Source organism: Physella acuta, unplaced genomic scaffold, assembly GCF_028476545.2.
Source record: "Physella acuta isolate Inbredline_101_S28 unplaced genomic scaffold, ASM2847654v3 ptg001063l, whole genome shotgun sequence".
Classification (NCBI taxonomy): domain Eukaryota; kingdom Metazoa; phylum Mollusca; class Gastropoda; family Physidae; genus Physella; species Physella acuta.
This window is the reverse complement of record NW_026732580.1, coordinates 90,922-116,334: the sequence shown is the minus strand read 5'-3', so window position 1 is coordinate 116,334 and position 25,413 is coordinate 90,922. Positions and strand designations below refer to the sequence as shown.

Sequence of the window (25,413 nt, the reverse complement as noted above, 5' to 3'; positions counted from 1 at the left end):
AGGCATGTTGAACTCTAATCTGTTAGTGTTGTTGGGGGGGGGGGGGGCACTATGCGACGTCACTTCCCTTCAAACGTCACGGGTGGGTAAGTTAAGAGTGTTCAAAATGTTCATAACATATTGTTTAAAAACAATGAATGAACAATAAATCGATTCGAGTAAATCCACCACACCCAACTATTCTATAGCATGGATATTTAAGTATAGCCCAACCTTAAAAAAGCTAAAATAATTTTTGTTTAAAAATAAAGGCGTATTGTTATCGCCCCTGCCAGGGTTAGACAATGTTATTTCCCCTGCCAACAACAGAACATTTCTGCAGTAACTGTTTGTCTTTGTGACATTGACGGGCACTTAAACTGTAGGTGTGTTCAGTGTTCTGACAATAATGGACACTTGAAAACGCTGTATTGATTAACCTAATCGATACAAATACGTCTCAATAAGCTCTTTTGATAAGCTTACATAAGACACATAATTTACTTTGTTTGGGAGTGTTAAAATAAATATATATTTATATATTTTTTCCCCATTAAGAATTAGCAACAAAAAGTGGACAATTTTTTTTTTTTTTGCTGATCTACCTCTTGGAGATTGATGTTCATCTTATATGTGGGCTTAAAAAGTTTGTATATGTTCATTTATAATTTCTCGAAAATTGTAACTGTTTTGTAATGTAAGCATGTGAATATTGGGTACATTTTTATGATTTGTTGAAAATATACTGTAATTTTTTTAATATGTCAATCATATTATATGTGATGTATGAGGAATTTGATGTTTGAAAATTGTTAACACTGCATTCAACGTGTGCAGATTGCTATAAAGTTTGTCTAAATGTTAACAGATTTTGTTAAATAAACGTTAACTATACGTGCTAAATAAATTGTGGCGAGTGAAAGTGTATAAACAAAGTGTGGAGATTATGGATGTATAAACAAAGTATGGAGATTATGGATGTATAAACGAAATGTTGATATTAAGGAAGCTTGGAGTGGTCAATAGCGTGGATACATCCATTAACGGTTATAGCTCGGATACATTAATGAATGGATCCGTCAACGGTTATTGCGTGGATACATTAATGAGTGGATCCATTAACGGTTATAGCGCGGATACAATGAGTGTCCGAAGTAAACAAGAGACAATAAAATATCCTTCATTACCCGACGTATTCCCACTGTGAGAAATCACATCAAAACAAGTTGAGTCATGTGACAACCTTCATTGTGTAGGTATATCCTTATCTACACGATGTATGCAAACAGACAAATAATTTATTACATTATTTACTTATTTTGGCTGCTGTTGAATCCAAACAATACCGTGGAAGCAGATATCAACAAAGATGACGTATATTTTAATATTCTTTAATCAGGTACACTCCCTTTCTCCCGTTACAATGTTCCCCTTCTTTTTCAAAGGCCAAAAAGAAATAAAAACACTTTTAGCTTGAAAGAAATCTGGCCAGTTAGTCGTAGTCCCGCACTTGTAGAAGCTTGTGTATCAACTGCAGGATGTCGCTACGTTTGGTCTGACCGTCAACTGCGCTGGATGTCTGTCTGCAGCGCTCGTTGGACGCACATGATACTGGAAGAAAGGGGAGAGAAGTTTAAAGTCTGGGCAAAGTTGTGTTGACTTCAAGGACTTTACTGGTAGTTTTAATTTTTTGAACGAAATAGTTCTTGCACACATTATGTATTGCAGAATTTTATTTTGTCTGAAATAATTTAATTTAGGACACACGTTAACTTCGAACATTGAATTACTAATAATGGAGTTTTCTTAAAGTTGGCTCACATAATCTCTTTGATGTGCTGTATAGGCCCTACACATCATTTGGTAATAAGTCAACGGTAGAGCTTCTACCTCAACGCCGACAAGCTTTGTAAATCGGCCTTTGTACCAACACAATAAACGCTTTAAACTAACCTTCATCACAGCCAATTCCATTGGCCACAGTATTGTAAATCGGCCTTTGTAACAATACAATATTTAACGCATTGTGAACTAACCTTCATCACAGCTAATACCTTTGGCCATAGAGCTGTAAATCGGCCTTTGTACTAACACAATATTCAAAATGTTCTAAACTAACCTTCATCACAGCAGATCCCGTCAGCCACACAGTTCCCCGAGTTCTCCGCCCCACACGGCGCCCCCCTGACCACACAGGGCGTCGCGTCTTGATTCTCCTGCTGACAGACCTGCGTCTCCTTGGAGGAGATGTGACAACCAAACTCCGGCCCGCAGCAGATGTTGGGGCCGATACACTGACCTTTACCGTCTGGCCCACATCGCATACACTTCAAATTCAAGGGAACAAAAAAGATTTATGAAAAACAGTGTAATGGTAAGAAATACATAAAATAACCTACTTGAAAAACATGTCTTTTGTCAGTTTTTTGGTGTACTCAAGGTACCAATGACTCGGGGAAGACATTGGTTGTATATGTTGGATTAGACTTTTATAAAATGTGTAATAATTTGACACTAAATTAGTGGACTGGTTGAATCTTTAGACAGACTGCTGTAACACTAATCATGGAGTAACATCTTATTAGAAACAAAATAATAAAAACATAAAACTGTACAGATTATTTTACAGTGTCAAAAGAACAGAATTTCTAATGCAATATTACACAAATGGAAATAGTTTTAGCATTGAATATAGTATAAATTATAATATTTTTAGTGGGCCAGAATCAGAAAAATTATTCTGTTCAGTGTAAACAGTGTTGACTTAGACTAACTCAGAAAAGAATAAAAAGATTAATCTTTGCTTATCCCCCTTTCAATGTCGTCAGTCAATAGAATTGGCGAAGGGAGACTACCAAGTTATGCCGAAACCGGTGGCGAAATATTGTCAGCAGACAGTCCCTACGGACAAGGTTGACCCGGGCTCAATGGTAAACGTGCATGCTAGAATAGAGAACCGGGAACAGAATTACCTCCCCTAGAATTTAACCCGGGTCGCGAGAGTAATCTCCCCTCTTGAATTTAGATGGACTTAAATAATGCCAGCATAGCCCGGACAAACGCCGGCTCAGATCTCGGATATTCTCTGGTGAAATTCGAGATGTGATGAAATAAATAGAGCTTCATTACACGAAACTCGCATCATAAAACAACAGCTGTTTTTGTCAGGGTGCTGAATTAATTTTATTTGGCTAGCTAGAGCAGGATCAGGCTGAGAATAGACATTTGATGCTGACGTTGAAAACATTAATGGATGTCGTACTAGTCGATCATCGTGTTAAATCACGCGGGTCTCTTAGTGCAAAGTTTTACTGGCCATCTGGTGGTTGGGTACCAGTGTTTCTTTCAGACATTTTATTCCGAATGGGGTGGGGTGGGGGTGGGGAGGGGGGGGGGGGTGGACACCAGTTACAGTATCTATTCCAAGACCCCTCAACATCATTCGATGTCACAAATTTGATCTACGACCTCCATATACCCATTAGAATATTAAGTTAATTGTTTTTATGATTTAAAAAAAAACAACAAAAAATTGTATTTTGCGCAATATCCCCCACACCTCCTTCCCATGGGTATGTGACGTCACCTATGACTACGCCTTTGCTATAGTTTCCGTCTTCTAGAGCACAAATAAGAAATTTGTAACCACAATGTTACATTCATATAACGAAAAGAAAAATAAAGTTCAAAACAAAATCCGTAAACAAGTCTTGCTTTGATCGAATTATGGCTTCTTTGGATATACCAAGGGAGTCAACCAAGTAATTAATGTCATGTCTAGTTTCACCTGACTTAATTCCCATGGGGAGCCATAGATTTTTACGCCTATCCAACTGCATAACCAGGATCTATTTGTAGTGTGTAAATCTTCAGCGAGTGTAAACACGAAATCTAAAACCGTTTGTAGAAAGAGGCTGGTCAGTTTCTCACTCACTACACCAGAGTGACATGAGTGTGTCTCATCGTAAGCACTCATAACTTGTTAAATATTTTCTTTGTTTTCTAGTAACAATAAAAAACAAAAACTAATACTAAACAAAAAAAAATATTGCGAACTTAAAAGTACATGTTCAGGTCTAGGTTTTCCAAAGTATCGATTACATTTTTAAAAAAAAAAGTTTATTGATTTGAACCATTTTAACATGCCCGTGACGTCACACAATTCATATAACAGTGATGCCACACTTTAGTTATAACAGTGTTGGAGAAATGTGAATATATTGTGCTGTTACATAATGGCTGTCACATTGATGTTACACTTTTATTAAAGACGTGACTCGAATATAAATTTCACGGCATAGGCAACTGCAACTCGGGCTCCAGATGCTCCAGACTACGAACACTTCCGATAACGGAAATTGAAAACTGCGAACTCTAGACTACAATAAATACAGATGTCAAACACTTCAGACTACAAATGCTCCAGAATACGAACACTCTAGATAATGGACGTTTCAAAATACGAACTCTAGACTACAATAAATACAGATGTCAAACATTTCAGACTACAAATGCTTCAGAATACGAACACTCTAGATAATGGACATTTCAAAATACGAACTCTAGCCTACAATAAATATAGAGATCAAACATTCCAGGCTTCAGCCGATCCAACCTACGAACAATCAAGACATCCAACCCCTCACATTACGAACTCTAGACTACGAACTTTTCCCTTAATAACGTTTCAAGCTGCGAACACTCCAGACTACGAACTCAACAGGATGTGAACTCTATTGATCTGATTATTGTTCGTAGTCCGAATCATTTTGTACCAACTACGGTGTTGGTGACAGTCTGTGTGTATGAAAGGTTGAGCGACGTGGTCCAGTTGTGAGCAGTGTCAGACATCAGGGAGACAATGACGGAGGGGGCAGGCGGGGCGGTGTTTGTTGAGTCAATACGAGCTTGTGTCAGGAATCAGCCCCATCCCATTGTTTCACGGCCAGGGAAAGGTTGTGTTGGTCTTGCCAATTAGGTGTTGCCGAACTGACCACACGGATCGTATGCCAGCGCCAAAGTGCTGGTGAAATCAAATTGCCTCATCGCAGGGGAGGGGGCGGGTGTGAGCGTGTGGGTGAGGAGTGGGCCTGGGTGGGTGGGTGAGGGTTGGGTCTTGATGGGTGGGTGAGGGTTGGGCCTTGATGGGGGGATGAGGGTTGGACCTTGATGGGTGGCGGCTGGTTGAGGGTTGGACCTTGATGGGTGGGTGGGTGAGGGTTGGGCCTTGATGGGTGGGTGAGGGTTGGGCCTGGATGGGTGGGTGAGGGTTGGGTCTTGATGGGTGGGTGAGGGTTGGGCCTTGATGGGTGGGTGAGGGTTGGGCCTGGATGGGTGGGTGAGGGTTGGGTCTTGATGGGTGGGTGAGGGTTGGGTCTTGATGGGTGAGGGTTGGGCCTTGATGGGTGGGTGAGCGTTGGGTCTTGATGGGTGGGTGAGGGTTGGGCCTTGATGGGGGGATGAGGGTTGGGTCTTGATGGGTGGGTGAGCGTTGGGCCTTGATGGGTGGGTGAGGGTTGGGCCTTGATGGGTGGGTGAGGGTTGGGCCTTGATGGGTGGGTGAGGGTTGGGCCTTGATGGGTGGGTGAGGGTTGGGTCTTGATGGGTGGGTGAGGGTTGGGCCTTGATGGGTGGGTGAGGGTTGGGTCTTGATGGGTGGGTGAGCGTTGGGCCTTGATGGGTGGGTGAGGGTTGGGCCTTGATGGGTGGGTGAGGGTTGGGTCTTGATGGGTGGGTGAGGGTTGGGTCTTGATGGGTGAGGGTTGGGCCTTGATGGGTGGGTGAGGGTTGGGCCTTGATGGGTGGGTGAGGGTTGGGCCTTGATGGGTGGGTGAGGGTTGGGTCTTGATGGGTGGGTGAGCGTTGGGCCTTGATGGGTGGGTGAGGGTTGGGCCTTGATGGGTGGGTGGGTGGGCCTTGATGGGTGGGTGGGTGGGTGTTGGGCCTTGATGGGTGGTGGGTGGGCCTTGATGGGTGGGTCAGGGTTGGGCCTTGATGGGTGGGTGGGTGGGCCTTGATGGGTGGGTGAGGGTTGGGCCTTGATGGGTGGGTGGGTGAGTGTTGGGCCTTGATGGGTGGGTGAGGGTTGGGCCTTGATGGGTGGGTGGGTGGGTCTTGATGGGTGGGTGAGGGTTGGGCCTTGATGGGTGGGTGGGTGGGTCTTGATGGATGGGTGAGGGTTGGGCCTTGATGGGTGGGTGAGTGTTGGGCCTTGATGGGTGGGTGAGGGTTGGGCCTTGATGGGTGGGTGGGTGAGTGTTGGGCCTTGATGGGTGGGTGAGGGTTGGGCCTTGATGGGTGGGTGGGTGGGCCTTGATGGGTGGGTGGGTGGGCCTTGATGGGTGGGTGGGTGGGCCTTGATGGGTGGGTGGGTGGGTGTTGGGCCTTGATGGGTGGGTGGGTGGGCCTTGATGGGTGGGTGAGGGTTGGGCCTTGATGGGTGGGTGGGTGAGTGTTGGGCCTTGATGGGTGGGTTGGGCCTTGATGGGTGGGTGGGTGGGCCTTGATGGGTGGGTGAGGGTTGGGCCTTGATGGGTGGGTGAGGGTTGGGCCTTGATGGGTGGGTGGGTGGGCCTTGATGGGTGGGTGAGGGTTGGGTCTTGATGGGTGGGTTAGGGTTGGGCCTTGATGGGTGGCTGAGGGTTGGGCCTTGATGGGTGGGTGAGGGTTGGGTCTTATGGGTGGGTGGGTGGGCCTTGATGGGTGGGTGAGTGTTGGGCCTTGATGGGTGGGTGAGGGTTGGGCCTTGATGGGTGGGTGGGTGGGCCTTGATGGGTGAGGGTTGGGCCTTGATGGGTGGGTGAGGGTTGGGCCTTGATGGGTGGGTGAGGGTTGGGCCTTGATGGGTGGGTGAGGGTTGGGCCTTGATGGGTGGGTGAGGGTTGGGCCTTGATGGGTGGGTGAGGGTTGGGCCTTGATGGGTGGGTGAGGGTTGGACCTTGATGGGTGGGTGAGGGTTGGGCCTTGATGGGTGGGTGAGGGTTGGGTCTTGATGGGTGGGTTGGGCCTTGATGGGTGGGTGAGGGTTGGGCCTTGATGGGTGGGTGAGGGTTGGGCTTTGATGGGTGGGTGAGGGTTGGGTCTTGATGGGTGGGTGAGGGTTGGGCCTGGATGGGTGGGTGTATCAAGATCAGTATTTAGTTTAAAAAACTAAATCTAAAACAAAACTACAATATACGTGTATTAAGTATTCACTGCTGGGAGGTTAGGATAAAGGTTAACTTATTTAGCGCTGCCACACTGTACCGTAACTGGTACTAGAATGGATGTGGAAAGGTTAATCCAATCGCTCCACGAAATATTTCACACAGCACATTATATTTCACCCCTAACCCAAACGGCTAATGAAAAATGTTTCTGTTATTGTTTGGTATTAGCTGAGACCAACATTTGCTTGGACCTTGTCTCATAGTTGCATGTAGGACCTTGTAGGACCTGGTGTGACAGTCAGGCAAGTCATGCCGTTTATTCGTTTGTTACACAGTTACTGTTACAGTGGTCACTGTGTTACACTGGGCATTCTTATTGTTACACTGGTCATTCTTATTGTTACACAGGTCATTCTTATCGTTACGCCGGTCATTAGATAGTTACCTTATCACTTGACCACTACGCTGGTCACTCTAAATTTTACACTTGACACTTGAGTGTTACATTGGTAGCCAAGTTTACACCTTCAAGTTTAGCACCCCTGACCTAGTTTACATCCCTGACCTAGTTTACATCCCTGACCTACTTTACACCCCTCACCCACCGAGTTGACCCCTTTAGTGACTGTATGAACACCAGTTCATTACTTAAGAGCCACTCGGAGGGGGGGGGGGGAGAGAGGACCCCATAACACAACTTTAAACTGCCTTTAGCAACTGGGGCGTAGGGGGTGGGGATGGGTGAGTGTGGGGTGAATGACTAATTTGTAATGGTGTACTTTAAGGCTTTTAACATTAATGTATAATTCACCAAACAGGACATAGCTATCCATTACAGTACTATTCACAACTCGCGCTTTTCCCCCCCTAAAACCGCAGTTTTGACCACAGTCTGCTTTTGTGTAAACTCTTTCAAAAAGCGATCACACAATAAATAAAATAACCGCTGATCAATAAGTCGATGGAGTTGATTCTAAATTAAGTTAATATTTTTTACAGATCATTGAATAGCTGAAAGTGTTTGAAAGTAGTTTTTGTTAGAGAACAAAGTACGGCAACCAGGTTGTCAAGTGATTGTGTTGATTGTGTTGATTGTGGTGGGACTAGCACAAGCAGTATAGTGAGACTGGCAGTTGTCATTCAATCATACAGTTACACAATCATACAGTCACCCAGTCGTACAATCATACCGTCAGCCAATCATACAATGATACAGTCACCCGATCATACAATCATACAGCCCCATCATACAATCAAACAGCCCCCATCATACAATCATACCGTCAGCCAATCATACAATGATACAGTCAGCCAATCATCCAATCATACAGTCACCCGATCATACAATCATACAGCCCCCATCATACAATCAAACAGCCCCCATCATACAATCATACCGTCAGCCAATCATACAATGATACAGTCAGCCAATCATCCAATCATACAGTCACCCGATCATACAATCATACAGCCCCCATCATATAATCAAACAGCCCCCATCATACAATCATACCGTCAGCCAATCATACAATGATACAGTCAGCCAATCATCCAATCATACAGTCACCCGATCATACAATCATACAGCCCCCATCATACAATCATACAGCCACCCAATCATACAATCATACAGTCAGCCAATCATCCAATCATACAGTCAGCCAATCATACAGTCACCCAGTCATACAATTATACAGTCACCCAATCATACAGTCACCCAGTCATACAATTATACAGTCACCCAATCATACAGTCAGCCAATCATACAATCATAATACAGTCACCAATCCATATAGTCTACAAGTTATACAGTAATCGTTCCATACAGTCACCCATTCATGCAGTCATCCAGTCATACAGTTACCTAATCACCCAGTCACCCAGTACTCCAGTCATCAAGTCATCCGATACATTAATGTCCATGTCGGCCATTTATTCCATATTTATCTCAATCAAGATCAGAAACAAACATTTGAATCCCCATCAATGTAAACAAAGCGTGACCATACCATGTCCACCTCGTTACCCCAAAGTTACCATTTACACCCCACGTGACGCACCCGGCCCAATCAACTTAACCCAATCACTCCCAACTTAGCATATCAGCGTATGACGTCTAGGTTGTTCCAAGGGACATTATCGCATGTCAGTAATCGAATTTCTATCTCATTTGAAAAAACAAATGGACGCCCGCTCTTTTAGGCCTTCCCTTCCTCAATTTATTTACAATCTAACTTGTTTTCCTGCAGCAGTGGAAACAAACTAATTCGATTCTCACACTCGCTCATTGCCCTCTCGGACTGACTCAAAAAATGGCCGTGTACACAACCGGTATCCATGGACGCTCTCTAGATATCTGCCCGTCCATCTTGGGCATATATATATATATATATATATATATATATATATATAATATATATGTATATATATATATATATATCCAAATAAACATTGTGATATATATAATACGCTACAGGTATGGACACAGTACTTCGTCACCGCGAAAAAAAAACTGTCTGGAAAACTGTCAGAGAAAACAGGATCAAAATTTTCTGGGTAATAATGTATGCTATTCCACACCACATATCTTTTTCTTAGAGTTTTCATGATTTAAGCCTTCCACAATGATTAAAGTAGATTTTAATTTAATTTTTTTAATAGCTAAAAATGAATTGGAATTAGTTCTAGTTGTTGTACAATTCTACCATTAGTCGACGAAGAGGAAGAACTTGATACGATGTCATTTAACACTAAATTGTGTACAAATATTTTCAACAAGCAGTTTTTATCAAAATATTTTTTTTCTGTTCTCCTTTTTCAATGAGCAACTTTTATGATGGTTTAAACAGTAGTACATACAGTACGTATCAGCCGTTACAAGTATGATAGTTGAAAATTTCGATTTACGATATTTAATCAAGAAAAACAAAACGTCAAAACGATAACAATGTGCAGAAGTAATTCAAGACCAGACCAACTATTGATGTACGGAAAGATCACGTGACGAAATATTGTTGGAGATTCAGAGAGAGAGATTCATTCGTCATGTCATCTTGTGTTAGATCGGAGCAGTGTTTCTTCCAGACTTTTTTCTCCGGGGGGGCACTTGAAATTTTCGGGGGGGGGGCGGTAAACTTTCTTCGGGGGGGGGGGGGGGGGCGGACACTGTTAAACGTATATATTTTGTATATAAATTATATAAATTTCATTTCGTTCGGGGGGGGGGGGGGCGGTAAAAATTTTTCGCGGTGGGGGGGGGGGGGGCGAGGCCCTCCGAAGAGATGCCTGGAAGAAACTCTGGATCGGAGAGGAAACTTTTTGTTTTAATGCGAGTGGTCCGTGTCATTGCTTATTATAAAAAAGACACGCGACTGTCTTCAGTGAAATAAAATATACTGTGATGAAGATGTTCATGTAAGAAAACGCCCATATTTTCAGTAAATGTCAGTGGAAACATATATGGACTAGAAAAATGGCCCGTTGAGGAAGGATACAACGGGCGCTAGGCTGATGGTGCTGTCTCTTTTCTCTAAACTAAAACCACCCCACCCCCCCCCACACACACACCACCCCCCCCACCCCCCCCCCCCCAAACACACCCCCCCACCCCCCACCCCCCTCCCCTAAAAAAACATGTCTACCGTCCCATTCAACGAAATATAATTATATACTTTTTCCAGTGTCCGCCCCCTCCCCGAAAATTCTACCCCCGCCACCGAAAATTTCAAGTACCCCCACCCCTCTCCGGGGAGGAAAAAGTCTAAACTAAAACCACCCCACCCCCCCCACACACACACCACCCCCCCACCCCCCCCACACACACACCATCCCCCCACCCCCCACCCCCCCCCTAAAAAAACATGTCTACCGTCCCATTCAACGAAATATAATTATATACTTTTTCCAGTGTCCGCCCCCTCCCCGAAAATTCTACCCCCGCCACCGAAAATTTCAAAGTACCCCACCCCTCTCCGGGGAGGAAAAAGTCTAAACTAAACCCACCCCCACCCCCCCCACACACACACCACCCCCCCACCCCCCCACACACACACACCACCCCCCCACCCCCACCCCCCCTAAAAAAACATGTCTACCGTCCCATTCAACGAAATATAATTATATACTTTTTCCAGTGTCCGCCCCCTCCCCGAAAAATTCTAACCCCCGCCACCGAAAATTTCAAGTACCCCCACCCCTCCTCCGGGGAGGAAAAAAGTCTAAACTAAAACCACCCACCCCACCCCCCCCACACACCACCCCCCCACCCCCCCACACACACACACCACCCCCCCCAACCCCCCACCCACCCCCCCCCCCTAAAAAAACATGTCTACCGTCCCATTCAACGAAATTTAATTATATACTTTTTCCAGTGTCCGCCCCCTCCCCGAAAATTCTACCCCCGCCACCGAAAATTTCAAGTACCCCCACCCCTCTCCGGGGAGGAAAAAGTCTAAACTAAAACCACCCCCCCCTCCCACACACACACCACCCCCCCCCCCACACCCCCCCCCCCCCTTAAAACATGTCTACCGTCCCATTCAACGAAATATAATTATATACTTTTTCCAGTGTCCGCCCCCTCCCCGAAAATTCTACCCCCGCCCCCGAAAATTTCAAGTACCCCCCACCCCTCTCCGGGGAGGAAAAGGTCTGAAAGAAACACTGGTGTCGCGCTTAGCCACTACCCGAAGAATTGCATTAAAGACATTGCAAGAAAACCACTTTTTAGATTAGACACATTAATTAGGCGGTAATTTTATTATAGAGTATCGATGAGGAAACCCCCCCACCCCACCCCACCCCCCCACACACACCACCCCCACCCCCTACCCCCCACCCCCCACTCCCAAAAAAATCATGTCTACCGTCCCATTCAACGAAATATAATTATATACTTTTTCCAGTGTCCGCCCCCCTTCCCGAAAATTCTACCCCAGCCCCCGAAAATTTCAATTACCCCCATCCCTCTCCGGGGAGGAAAAAGTCTGAAAGAAACACTGGTGTCGCGCTTAGCCACTACCCGAAGAATTGCATTAAAGAAATTGCAAGAAAACCACTTTTTAGATTAGACACATTAATTAGGCGGTAATTTTATTATAGAGTATCGATGAAGAAATTTCTTTTGAGTTGGGGAGGGGGGGGGGGGGGCTCAGACGTTCTTACGCGTGGGGTGGGGCTTCGCCCCTACCCGAAGAATTGTATGCAAGAAACTCTTCACGCAAACCATTTAGATTAGACAACATTTCCTTTTTTTCAATGTTTACGCGATAATCAATGACGTCATTACATTACTGTGTGCACTCTCTGGTTTGAGATTATGTTCTACTCTACGCTAAATGTGTCGACGTCATATTTCGTTTTTCGAATTACTGTGCATGTTTTTAAATTCCTTATGTTTTCTCTAGAGCGTTCTTGTCAGAATTTTTGCTTATGTTTTCTCTAGAGCGTTCTTTTTTTGCTTATGTTTTCTCTAGAGCGTTCCAGAGCGTTCTTGTCAGATAGATAGATACACAGACAGCGAAACTATTATTATAGACGAGAAAAATGGCCCGTTGAGGAAGGGTACAACGGGCGCTAGGCTGATAGTGCTGTCTCTTTTCTCTAAACTAAAACCAACCCACCCCCCCACACACCACCCCCACCCTACCCCCCACCCCCCCACACCACCCCCACCCCCACCACACACCACACACCACCCCCACCCCTCACTCCCACACACCACCCCCTCCACACACCGCCCCCCACCCCCCACCCCCCCAAAAAAAAAACATGGCTACCGTCCAATTCAACGAAATATAATTATATACTTTTTCCAGTGTCCGCCCCCTCCCAGAAAATTCTACCCCCGCCCCCGAAAATTTCAAGTACCCCCACCCCTCTCCGGGGAGGAAAAAGTCTGAAAGAAACACTGAAACCAACCCACCCCCCCCACACACCACCCCCCCCCCCACACACCACCCCCCACCCCCCCCCCCCCCCACACCACCCCCACCCCACCCCACACCACCCCTCCCCACCCCTCCACCACCCCCACCACCCAAAAAAGCATGTCTACCGTCCCATTCAACGAAATATAATTATATACTTTTTCCAGTGTCCGCCCCCTCCCAGAAAATTCTACCCCCGCCCCCGAAAATTTCAAGTACCCCCCACCCCTCTCCGGGGAGGAAAAAGTCTGAAAGAAACACTGAAACCAACCCACCCCCCCACACACCACCCCCCCCACCCCCACACACCCCCCCCACCCCTCCACACCCCCCCCCCCCCCCCCCCAAAAAAAACATGTCTACCGTCCCATTGCAAGAAAACCACTTTTTAGATTAGACACATTAATTAGGCGGTAATTTTATTATAGAGTATCGATGAGGAAATTTCTTTTGAGTTGGGGAGGGGGGGGGGGGCTCAGACGTTCTTACGCGGGGGGTGGGGCTTCGCCCCTACCCGAAGAATTGTATGCAAGAAAATCTTCACGCAAACCATTTAGATTAGACAACATTTCCTTTTTTTCAATGTAGAACCAATGACGTCATTACATTACTGTGTGCACTCTCTGGTTTGAGATTATGTTCTACTCTACGCTAAATGTGTCGACGTCATATTTCGTTTTTCGAATTACTGTGCATGTTTTTATTTTGCTTGTGTTTTCTCTAGAGCGTTCTTGTCAGACAGAGCGTTCTTGTCAGACAGAGCGTTCTTGACAGACAGCGAAACTATTATATAGAATGGTTCCAAATTAGACGTGAACAAATATTTATCCGGCGACACTACAAGAAAAGCAAAATTCGTTTGTAACAAAATCTGGAGTCTCGCTCACATATACCGGGAATCTTCGCTCATATACCGGGAATCTTCGCTCATATACCGGGAGTCTTCGCTCATATACCGGAGTTAGCATGCGATACTGTCTAATCTTCCACATCTTAAAATTTAGAATTATGTAGGAAAACCTGTTCGTTTTAAAAGTAATAAATGTACCAACTTTTAATTCAGAATGTTAATAAATTACAATGCTTAATTAACGAATAAATACGCGGATGAAGTAAAAATGGAGTGATTTCCCTTTACTATTTTGGGTCTAAAAACGCATTGGTTAGTTCAATTAGTTGTCATATTTTTAGGTCCGTGTTGCGACTAGCAGAAAATAATATAATTTACTAAACACGTCATTTAATACAATGGGATTTCTTTCTTAGTGTGTAACTAATTACGTGCATTGGATATTATGTTAGTTTGAAAATCAAACACAAGAACCATCGCCACGTTTTCGTTAGAATTATTTAAAGAAAGTCTTAATAAAATTACTCCGTTGCAGCACATGTGGTAGTGATGTTGTCTTAACTATGAACAGCTAATGAAGGATGGTTAACATTTCACTGTCATTTTACAAAGATCTATTACACGTAATGGTTTTTGATAGCATGAACAAAATAAATTTACTTTCTTGACTTGATTTCTCTAGGAATGTGTTTAGATCTAAATGTGTCTACCTCTGTCTAGGAATGTGTTTAAATGTGTCTACCTCTGTCTAGGAATGGGTTTCAATCTAAATATTGCGTAAAGAATTTTGCAACAGTTCAAACAGGGGCTATAACTCCCAATCTCAGGTAGAAAACTGTGGAGAGTAGATCAAAGGGCGGAGTACACTGGACACAGGTCACAGAGGGCAATCAGGGTAGATGGGCCAGGTGAAAGGTCAATACATTCAAACTTAGGTTATACCAGTCCAGCATAAGGCCAGGACAGTCCAACATAAGGTCAGGACAGTCCAACATAAGGTCAGGACAGTCCAACATAAGGTCAGGACAGTCCAGGATAACGCCAGGACAGTTCAACATAACGCCAGGACAGACCAGCATAAGGTCAGGATACAAGCACAGACGCACCAAGAAAACTCATGAAATTCTGTCGCTAGTCTTTGTGTTCTAGGTTTTTCTTTAACTGAAATAAAACATTAAACGTGCGACCACTCTTGTGCTACCGGTCTTAGACTTGCTACCACCCATTAAACTTGTTACCACACGTTAGATGTCATTCTACATGTTCTACCCCCGGCGACCCCCCCCCCCTCTCCCTACCCCCAACACCTTTGTCCACGCCACTGTTTAGACCATCTACTAGCCATGTATGACAGTATAAGCTTTACAAAATGTGGATCATTACATAAAGATGGCATTGACATCTCCACAAAATAAACAGGAACAACGTATTAGAGAAATAAATGATTTTTTAAAGCAATAATCCAATATCATAGGGCGGAAACTTATGTTTACTTTTTTTTGTTTCCGACGAAAGCCATACAATAGAAACACAATAAACATATTAAGAAGACATACATTAGAAAATACGAAACTTAACTTGTGTAAAGTAGCCACCGAGTAAATTTTAAGTGATTTTAATTTGAAAATAAAATGTGTCTAGGGCCCACAGCTTGACCTCATGGCTCCAGCCATATTGGCTGACCACAGCGGTCAGCAGAAATCATCTGAAACCTTAAGGGAAGGGACGTAATTAGCCTGGATTTACACCCATAATATGGAGTCAACTCATGAAAGGGGAGAAAATCAATGAGCGTTTAGCGAGGGACGGTTTGAGTGATCGAACCTGAAATGTAATGCTCTAGGATGTGAGGTTAGGATAGTACAAACTTGAGGGAGGTGCGACTTAACCCTAGGCTGGGTACAGAGAGGAATATTTTCTGTCCATGCACGCTTAGGTAGTAGACATGTAGAAATAAAGTAAAAATTTAAATTCATACTTGGTATTTAAGGTGGGGTTTAACTTTTAACATTCATAACTTGGGCTGCTGACTTACAAAACAAAATCGATGTTTAAATGTTCTGTGAAAGCAGAAAAACAGAAGATTCGCAAAAATTACTTAAAAAATTGATAGAAATAATGGCGGGGTCGAGCGAGAGAGCGTTTGATTATTTACTCCAGAAGTCTCGAGTTTGAACCCGCGGGTAGATGAGGTTCGTCAGCAGGTGATAGGAGAGAAAATTCAAGAATCAAACAACTGCTGCCTTGTAGTTTGTCCTTGGGTGGACACACGCTAAGCATGCATAAAAAAGAATAGATACAATTATAGTAGCTCAAAGTTAATTCTTCTTCTTTTGTTTAAAAATGTTTTAGTGTGTAATTGTTCTTGTATTTCATTTTCTATGTTTATAATTAATATTACCGGGTTTAATTTTAATTACGAGAATAAGATGATGTTTGTAAGATATAAAACGATATTTTGATTTTCATTTGAGGTGAAATTGGCTAAAATTATGCTAAAACTCAAGCCTGATTTGGAGTTGTTGAATGATAATGTCCCATCTCAGGTTTGACTACCATATTCGCTGCTCAACGTGCACAGATACAAGAACATCAAGAAAATTGCTTACAATATAAATTTTATCTCGCAAAAAGCGAAATTGTTTTTCTTGCGAAACAAAATATTGTCATTCAAGGTTAGAGTGTATTAGGGTGGGGAAATTTCATGCTTTTAAAGTGATTGCTTTCTTAATAATTAAACTCGAATTGTATTTTCTAATACAAACGTTTTAAATAAATAAACATAAAGATATATATATAAATATATATATATATATATATATATATATATATATATATATATATATATATATATATATATATATTTATATTTATTTATTTATTTATATATATATATATATATATATATATATATATATATATATATATATATATATTATATATATATATATATATATATATCTAATATATAAAGCTCAGTTCTGTAACGTGTGGCAAAAAAAAAAAGTTTGTCGTTGACAGTTCTACGGATTTAAGTGTTAGATTTTTTATCGTGCTCAAAGTCTAAATTTACGAGTCGAAAAATTACCATTGAAAGTCTTTAAAAACAATTTTCATTCTATTTACTTAGAAGAATAATTTTCAATTATGAACACGACATAAAATTTTTAAAAAGTGTATCGACGTTTATAAAATTTCTAAAATTGTGTCGGAAATGTATTGACTGCAAAGTTACTTCCCTTTAATGAAAAATAAATCCTTAAGAAGAGAGAATTAACATTTTATTACTTTGTTTTTGGTGTTAAGAAAAAAAAAATAATTACACAATTAGCGGGGATTGATTAAGTGCAATGTCGTTAGGTATTTTTAACACTGCCTTTTATTTATTCTATACACTGAACATACTGTTCAATAATTCTTATTTTTTTTTTTAAATCAATAACATTTAATAAGCCAGGTCCTACAAATCATATACGTTTATTTCTTTCCATTTACGGATAAGCTTGGAGTATTATCATTTTTGTTCACTAAATTGAAACAGGCGCGTCCGCCGGGGCCCCTGCACGGTTTGATTTGGCACCCTGGGCTATCATGTGAGCGCTATGCTGCATAATTTTGTTTTAAACAGTGCGATAGACTATGGATAAGAAAGGTTACTATAGTCTTTAAGTGAATCAAATCCGGGCGTCCTCCGGCACCCCGACAGGGTGCTATTTGGCGCCCCGGGCCTTCCGGTGTACGCTATGGTATCTACGTTCGCGTGAGTTCAAAAGACTATAAATAAGTTATGCACTATAGGCGTTTACTAAGTTCAATCAGGCGGTGACGTCATGGTGCGTCCTCTGGCGCCCAGACAGGGTGCTTTTTGGGGTCCCGGGCCTCCCGTGTTCGGTTTCGCGCCTACGTTCATTAAAGTGAGTGCAAAAGACTATGAATAAGTTGGGGTACTATAGTCGTTTATTAAGTTGAAGTAGGCGATTCAGCCCCGTGAGCACTTTGCGTTTATATTCGCGTTAGTGTTTTCTTTGTGTTTAGGTTGGGTTTGCGTTAGTGGTTGCGTTTTGATTTGGTTCGTTTTTGTTCTTTCTTTTTTCGTTTTCGTTTGTGTTTTATTTTCATTGGGTTTGTGTTTGTATTTGTGTTTGAGGTTGGTTTTTCGTTTGGATTTGGTTTGTTTTCGTTTGTTTTTTCTTTTGTGTTTTTTTTCTTTGGGTTTGTGGTTGGTTTTGCGTTTGTATTTGGTTTGTTTTCGTTTGCTTTTTCGTTTGTTTTTTTCTTTGGGTTTGTGTTTGTGGTTGATTTTGTGTTTGGATTTGGTTTGTTTTCGTTTGCTTTTTTCTTTGTGTTCGTATTGGTGTTTGTGGTTGTGGTTGGTTTGTTGTAAGTTTTTGTTTTCGTTTGTATTTGTAATTGTGTTAGCGTTATGTTTGCGTTTTGTTGTTTTGGTTTTGGTTGGTTGTGGTTTGGTTGGGCAATGCCGGGTTTATGATGATTACTAAACACACAGGTAATGGTCTTTAACAGAAAGGTTTATCACAGAAGCCAGAGCAGGGCCTGGCCGGGACGGCTAGTATATATATATATATATATATATACGCGCACAAATATCTGAGTAATCAATAAAAGAGTGCAACCGGAAATATATCAAGGCCACATAATTACAAAATTTGGGAACAGTAATTGTGAGCAGAATTCCGTCATTCTTCCTAAAATCCAAGGATTCCTGTTTAAAATCTTTGGAGTACAGTTTGATACATGATAATACAGTTTGTCACATAGGAGTACAGATGGTGCCAACAATATCTGTATGTTACATATTGGGTGGTGCCAACAATATCTGTATGTCACATATTGGATGGTGCCAACAATATCTGTATACTGTTGAGTGTCTTATATATAGCCCATGATAGAGTGTATCACACGGGATATTGATATTCAAAGTGCCCAGCTTGTCATTGCAAATCATGCAGTTAGGACGCTGACTCCCTTCAATTGCGTTATATGTGTAAATCCAAATTATACATATTCGTACAACCACTAGGCCACGATAGAGAAATAAAAAAGCACGTATGTACACGATCAACGCGCGCCTGTACAGGTGGCGTTGACATCATTCGTGAAGTATGTGTCTTGTGACATCAAGGGTTAAGGATATAGAAATATCCCAAGTATTATCTCGTTCTGGCAAACTTTAATACTACGCTGTACTCTCTCGCTGTCCTCAGGCGCGACGCAACAAAAAATGTATTTAACAAAGCTGATACAGACATAGGTAAGTAAGGTGAATAGTGAAGTGACGATTTATAACTTAGATCACAAAGTTCGATACATCTGTCCTGCCTACCCTCCCGCAATATACGTTCATTATAACGGCGTCATGATAATGACGTCATAGTATATAAGGCTCCATAGTCTAATAGACCATTGGATGATTGTGCATTGGAAATCCAAGCATAAAGCCTGGGCACTAAGTTGAGAAGAGTCAGATGTTGCCCATGTATCAGGTCCCTCCTCTCCACACAGCTGATGGACCCAAGGGACAGGACGTTACCTGTACAGCATGGAATCAGCTGTGCCGTAGGTGCTGCAGAAAGGTATTGGTAACGCTCTCACCTAAAGGGCTCCACTCCTGTTTAATTTCGGAGTTGTCTACTAGATGGGTTGCTGTCCCAAGTTGACAAGTCTCATCTGCCCGAGGATTTGAACCCGGGACTTTCGGGTTAGCAGGCGTCCTAATAAAGGCGTCATTAAAACGGCGTCATGATGTGGCGTCATGAAACGGCATGATTAAAACGGCGTCACGCAGAAGTTGACTAGAGCTGCCGTGTTTTGCCATCAATAAAAAAAAAAACTAGCTTAGACATCCGACAAAGGGACGGGCAATGTTTGGAGGCGTGGGTGGGGTGGGGGAGGAAGCTAAGAATGAAACCATCCTATGTCGGTTACGTGAATTAGCTCAAGGTAAACAGAGGGTTATTAAAAAGGTGTTGAAGTGGGTGGGAAAACGAGACAGACTTGCCCTACATACGACACACATGCGCATCCCACTTATCGGCTAGAGGTAGTTCAATGTTGAGTTAAAATACAAAAACTTGCATCATACAAAATAAAGAGAAAAGCTTAGACGACGTGGGTTTGACTTGGAGCTGAAGTATTTTCTTTGAAATACTTGCCGTTTTTATGGACTACGGTGTTTTTAGGACTATGATGAACAAAATTGTAGAAACCAGAAGTATACTTAGTGGTAGAGTTATAATGAAATGTAAACATTTGAATAAGCTGTCAATGGTTCTAAGAACAAATTATTTGAAAAACATTAAAAACCTGCATGAAACATGAGAGTAATGTTATAAGGGGGATTAGGAAAACATATAACAAGCTGTTGTAATGAAGTGAAGTTAAAAAAATTAAAATACAACACCATACCAACGCTACATAAAAATATACCAATACCATAACATCGCTACATAAAAATATAAAAATATCATAACAACGCTACATAAAAATATAACAGTACCATAACAACGCTACATAAAAATATAACAATACCATAACAACGCTACATAAAAATACAACACCATAAGAACTCTACATAAAAATATAAAAATATCATAACAACGCTACATAAAAACACAGCAACAGCATAACAGCGCATCATAAAAATATAACAATACCACAATAACGTTACATAAAAATATAAAAATATCATAACAACGCTACATAAAAACACAACAACACCATAACAACGCATCATAAAAATATAAAAATACCATAACAACGCTACATACAAATATAACAGTACCATAACAACGCTACATATAAATACAACACCATAACAAAGCTACATAAAAATATAACAATATCATAACAATGCTACATAAAAATATAACAATACCATAACAACGCTACATAAACATACAACACCATAACAACGCTACATAAACATACAACACCATAACAACTCTACATAAACATACAACACCATAACAACGCTACATAAACATACAACACCATAACAACGCTACATAAACATACAACACCATAACAACGCTACATAAACATACAACACCATAACAACGCTACATAAACATACAACACCATAACAACGCTACATAAACATACAACACCATAACAACGCTACATAAAAATATAACAATACCACACCAATACTAGAGCAAATGACACCTATAAATATATGAGCTCAGAGGAATTTAATGTGATATTGTTGTATGCAGATCTCGTCTCGTTTCGCCTCATGCACATCCAGTATGCACGTTTTTAGCAGGTCGCATACATTGCCATAGATCTAGTACACCAAGCTACATGCACGTTTTTAGCAGGTCGGATAGATTGCCATAGATCTAGTACACCAAGCTACATGCACGTTTTTAGCAGGTCGGATAGATTGCCATAGATCTAGTACACCAAGCTACATGCACGTTTTTAGCAGGTCGGATAGATTGCCATAGATCTAGTACACCAAGCTACATGCACGTTTTTAGCAGGTCGGATAGATTGCCATAGATCTAGTACACCAAGCTACATGCACGTTTTTAGCAGGTCGGATAGATTGCCATAGATCTACACCAAGCTACATGCACGTTTTTAGCAGGTCGGATAGATTGCCATAGATCTACACCAAGCTACATGCACGTTTTTAGCAGGTCGGATAGATTGCCATAGATCTACACCAAGCTACATGCACGTTTTTAGCAGGTCGGATAGATTGCCATAGATCTACACCAAGCTAGAAAACGGACCAGCCCACACAACGAATAATGTAGATGTCCCCCCCCCTCCCCCATTATAGCTTCAAATATCTCACTTGGTCACATATTGCACGTCATTAATGTTTGCACAAATCTCCATATCAAAACCAAATACATATTTTCATTTGGTTCGCCTACATTCCTTCAAATAAATTGGAAGGAGGAATTAATTTCATTTGGGTACTTTTAGGCCGGAGTTCCCAACAAGGCGATAGATTAAATTTAAATATAGCTGACCAATGCTTACCGGAAATTCAGGAATCGAATACACGGTGACACCCTAGCTTTCGCCATATATGTAGCAATATGTCTGTAAGCGTCATAGAATGTCAGTTTAGGTCTTATGCCACTTTACGGGACTTGTTCCTGATCTAGATTCTAGTTAAGTTAAACTATCATTCCTGGGCCTTCATGTCAGCTGTAAGACTATTATTCAAAGTATGATCGCTATGTTCCTATCTCTAAACTACTGAAATCTCATGGCTATATGTGACTTAGTCGAAGTGTTCTAATACAAACTGTTATTTTGTGATTTCCAAGTTATTAGTTTTAAAAGTTATTAAAGCTTAATTAGAAACGACGTTTAGCTTTGCATTATTTTCATTGCGAAGATTTATTTATTTTCGAAACAAAACTGACAGGGCATGCGCCGAACGAATAGATAGCACGGGTTTAGCATCTGTGTTTGTAACTACTTTCTTGTGTGCTACTTTGCTTATCACAACATCATTATTTTTTTTTACAACGTAAGACTTCCGTGTGGTTTTTGCATCATCCCCACCACCACCACCGCCAACACCGCCATCACCAAAACCACAAAACAACAACAGCGACCAGACCGCCATTTTTTCACATCAGAAGATCGGGCATGTTTGTTTATCACTAATGATATTGAAAACATCATCAAACAATTTGTTTCCCACGTTCATTAACTGTTCATAAGCTGATGGGGGGAAGGGGGGGGGGAAGAGGGGTGGTGGCAAAGTTATAGTGAGGGATGGAGGTGGGTGGGGGAGTGAGCATTCTGACACAGGGGGTTGCCCTATCCGAACACATTTGTAACAAGTAGAAAATATGTACACCTCGTAACATACATAATAATAAATATTACTGTAAAACACAAGTAGAAAATATTGCTGTTATAATATCTTATGAAACACAAAGCACGTCTATAGACCTTGATGAAATGTCAATTTTTTTTAGATTTCAAAACAACAATTAATAGTGTAAACGGAAACTTACAACACAACGAAACCCTAAATAAATCAATGTCTCTTATCCTAAAAGTATACCACAACTCCGATCATCAATTGAGGATCACACAATAATTGATACTCACTAGACAATTATTACCAGACGCGATTAAAGTACATCGTGAGTAAAACAATGGCGTTTGCTCTCACTGCTTATGTTGTTACTGGTGGTTGACTGGATGACATACAATTTGCAGGGAGAAACGGACAGGGATTCAATGGCCGCTGACAGGTCAACTTAAAGTGGTGGTGATGGTGGTGGGGTGGTGATGATGATGGTGGTAGTGGTGATGGTGATGGTGGTAGTGGTGGTGATGGTGTGGTGGTGGTGGTGGTGGTGGGGATGGTAGTGGTGATGGTGGGGAAGGTGATGGTAGTGTGGTGGTAGTGGTGGTGGTGGTGGTGGTGGTAGTAGTAGTACAACTAAAGCATTTCAGGCTAGAATCAGGGGGGGGGGCGTATCTCGGTGGGTTAGCTTATCGCTGGTATCTCGACTTATCATATCGTTATCCTGACCCCCTGACCCCCATGTTGGAATCTCGACTTATCATATCGTTACCCTGACCCCCTGACCCCCATACTGGGATTAGCCCGTACCAACGGGCTGCAATTATAGAATAGCAAGTTCGATAACATTCAGACGACCAATTATTTTTCCACTAGAAGTAAAAGTTTAAGAGAAATTACATTTCTTATTTACCACATTTCTACACAATATATGAAACTCAAATGTAATAAATTAATTTACATTTCTGTACTAAAATGGTAATTCCATATATTTCAAAACTTCAACATCCTGCTTCATCAATGCGGGCTACGTACCCCAATCCCTTGTTTTAGTTCTTAGCCAGAATTTAACCCTAGTCCTAACCCTGACGGCAGTACCAACAGGGAGAAAACTCTACTGCACTCGATTATTCTACGGAAGAACCAAAACATTTCCGGTCTTTATAAACGATTCTGAAGATTTTCAATACCGCCACAGAGCAGGTGGAGTAGAGCATAGGGGTGTTAATTGGTCAAGCGGGCCATAAAAATGTTTTTTGGACTGCACACATACACTGAGACATGACGGGTACCCATTAAAACTGAGTGGGCTCAAGGGCGACACAATATTCTGCTGCATAAAGGTTTTGAGCCGTAGAAAGTCACTAGTGAGAAATTCGACTAGGGAGTATCACACCTCATGATTTAATTACTCAAAGTTCTAAGGACGTCACTGACATATTTAAAATTATACGGACGTCACTGACATATTTAAAGGTATACGGACGTCACTTACATATTTAAAATTATATGGACGTCAGTGACATATTTAAAATTATACGGACGTCATTGGCATATTTCTATGGGCGTCAATGACATATTTAAAATTATACGGACGTCATTGGCATATTTCTATGGGCGTCAATGACATATTTAAAATTATACGGACGTCACTGACATATTTAAAATTATACGGACGTCACTGGCATATTTCTATGGGCGTCAATGACATATTTAAAATTATATGGACGTCAATGACATATTTAAAATTATTTGCACATCAGTGAAGAATTAATAGTTGGACCTACGTCAGTTACATATTTAAAGTTCTAGAGACATCTAACGAAAGTCACAGATGAAAACGAATTTATCCGCTTTTAAAGGGGTCACTAGTTAAACAGGTCATTTGATTGTTAAGACGAAACTTTGACGATACTAATCTTAAATGTCAAGATGTCATTTGGATTATGTAAACAGATGACATGTGTTGCTGTGAAAAGCGCATGTCATTCAACTGTTGTAAACAGGTGTCCCTTGTTTATCAGATGTCACAAATGTCATTTCTGTAAAATGGTGTAATGCATGTTTGCAAGTGTCAGACATGTCATTTGATTTGTTTAAACTTGTATCTGTCAGTTCTTACCTCGTGGCTGATGACGTCTATGGAGCGCTTGCCCCCCCTCGGACAGTTCCTGATGAAACACGCCTGGACACTGGACATGATGACCCCTAGCACCAAGACACCTGTCATCACTGACATTGAACCTGACGTCATCATAATTACTAATTAACGATCCTCTGGACACTGGACACGCGAGTTATAGAGATGCTGAGTCGACAGATTGTGGTACAACTAACCACGCTACTCTGCTAGTTGATTGCCTGATGTTGATTGCCTGTTTGATGATTGCCTGATAATTGCCTAATAGCTACTTGCTTATTAGTTGATTGGCTTCTAGTTAATTGCCTTAAATGTTGAAGGTATCTTTCCAAAATCTCAGTTGATGTAAAAACCTGCTGTAACGCTAATCCTAACTTAACTGGGGTTTATGTAGCCTGACCTGTCTAAATCTTATCACTAGCTATGTTATGAGAGTGCTTCAGATCACCAGAACGAGGCTGAAAAAGTTCTCCCTGCTTCTCGTAGATAAATGTTAAGTCTCCTGGCGTCAGCAGACGACAGCGGACAGTTCTGAGTGGTAGGGTCGGCGGCTGTCA

The 25,413-nt window shown here is 41.8% G+C and overlaps 1 protein-coding gene across 1 annotated transcript; it reads right to left on the bottom strand.

Annotated features, from left to right (window-relative positions):
* Nucleotides 1-1,354: 1,354 nt before the first annotated feature.
* LOC131955358 (conopressin/neurophysin) lies at nucleotides 1,355-25,413 on the bottom strand. The gene is made up of 3 exons (XM_059319477.1): nucleotides 24,839-25,413; nucleotides 2,099-2,306; nucleotides 1,355-1,590 (listed from the first exon to the last, which is right to left on the bottom strand). Exons 1-3 carry the CDS (start codon nucleotides 24,971-24,973, stop codon nucleotides 1,472-1,474), a joined length of 462 nt encoding a protein of 153 aa, XP_059175460.1. The 5' UTR covers nucleotides 24,974-25,413; the 3' UTR covers nucleotides 1,355-1,471.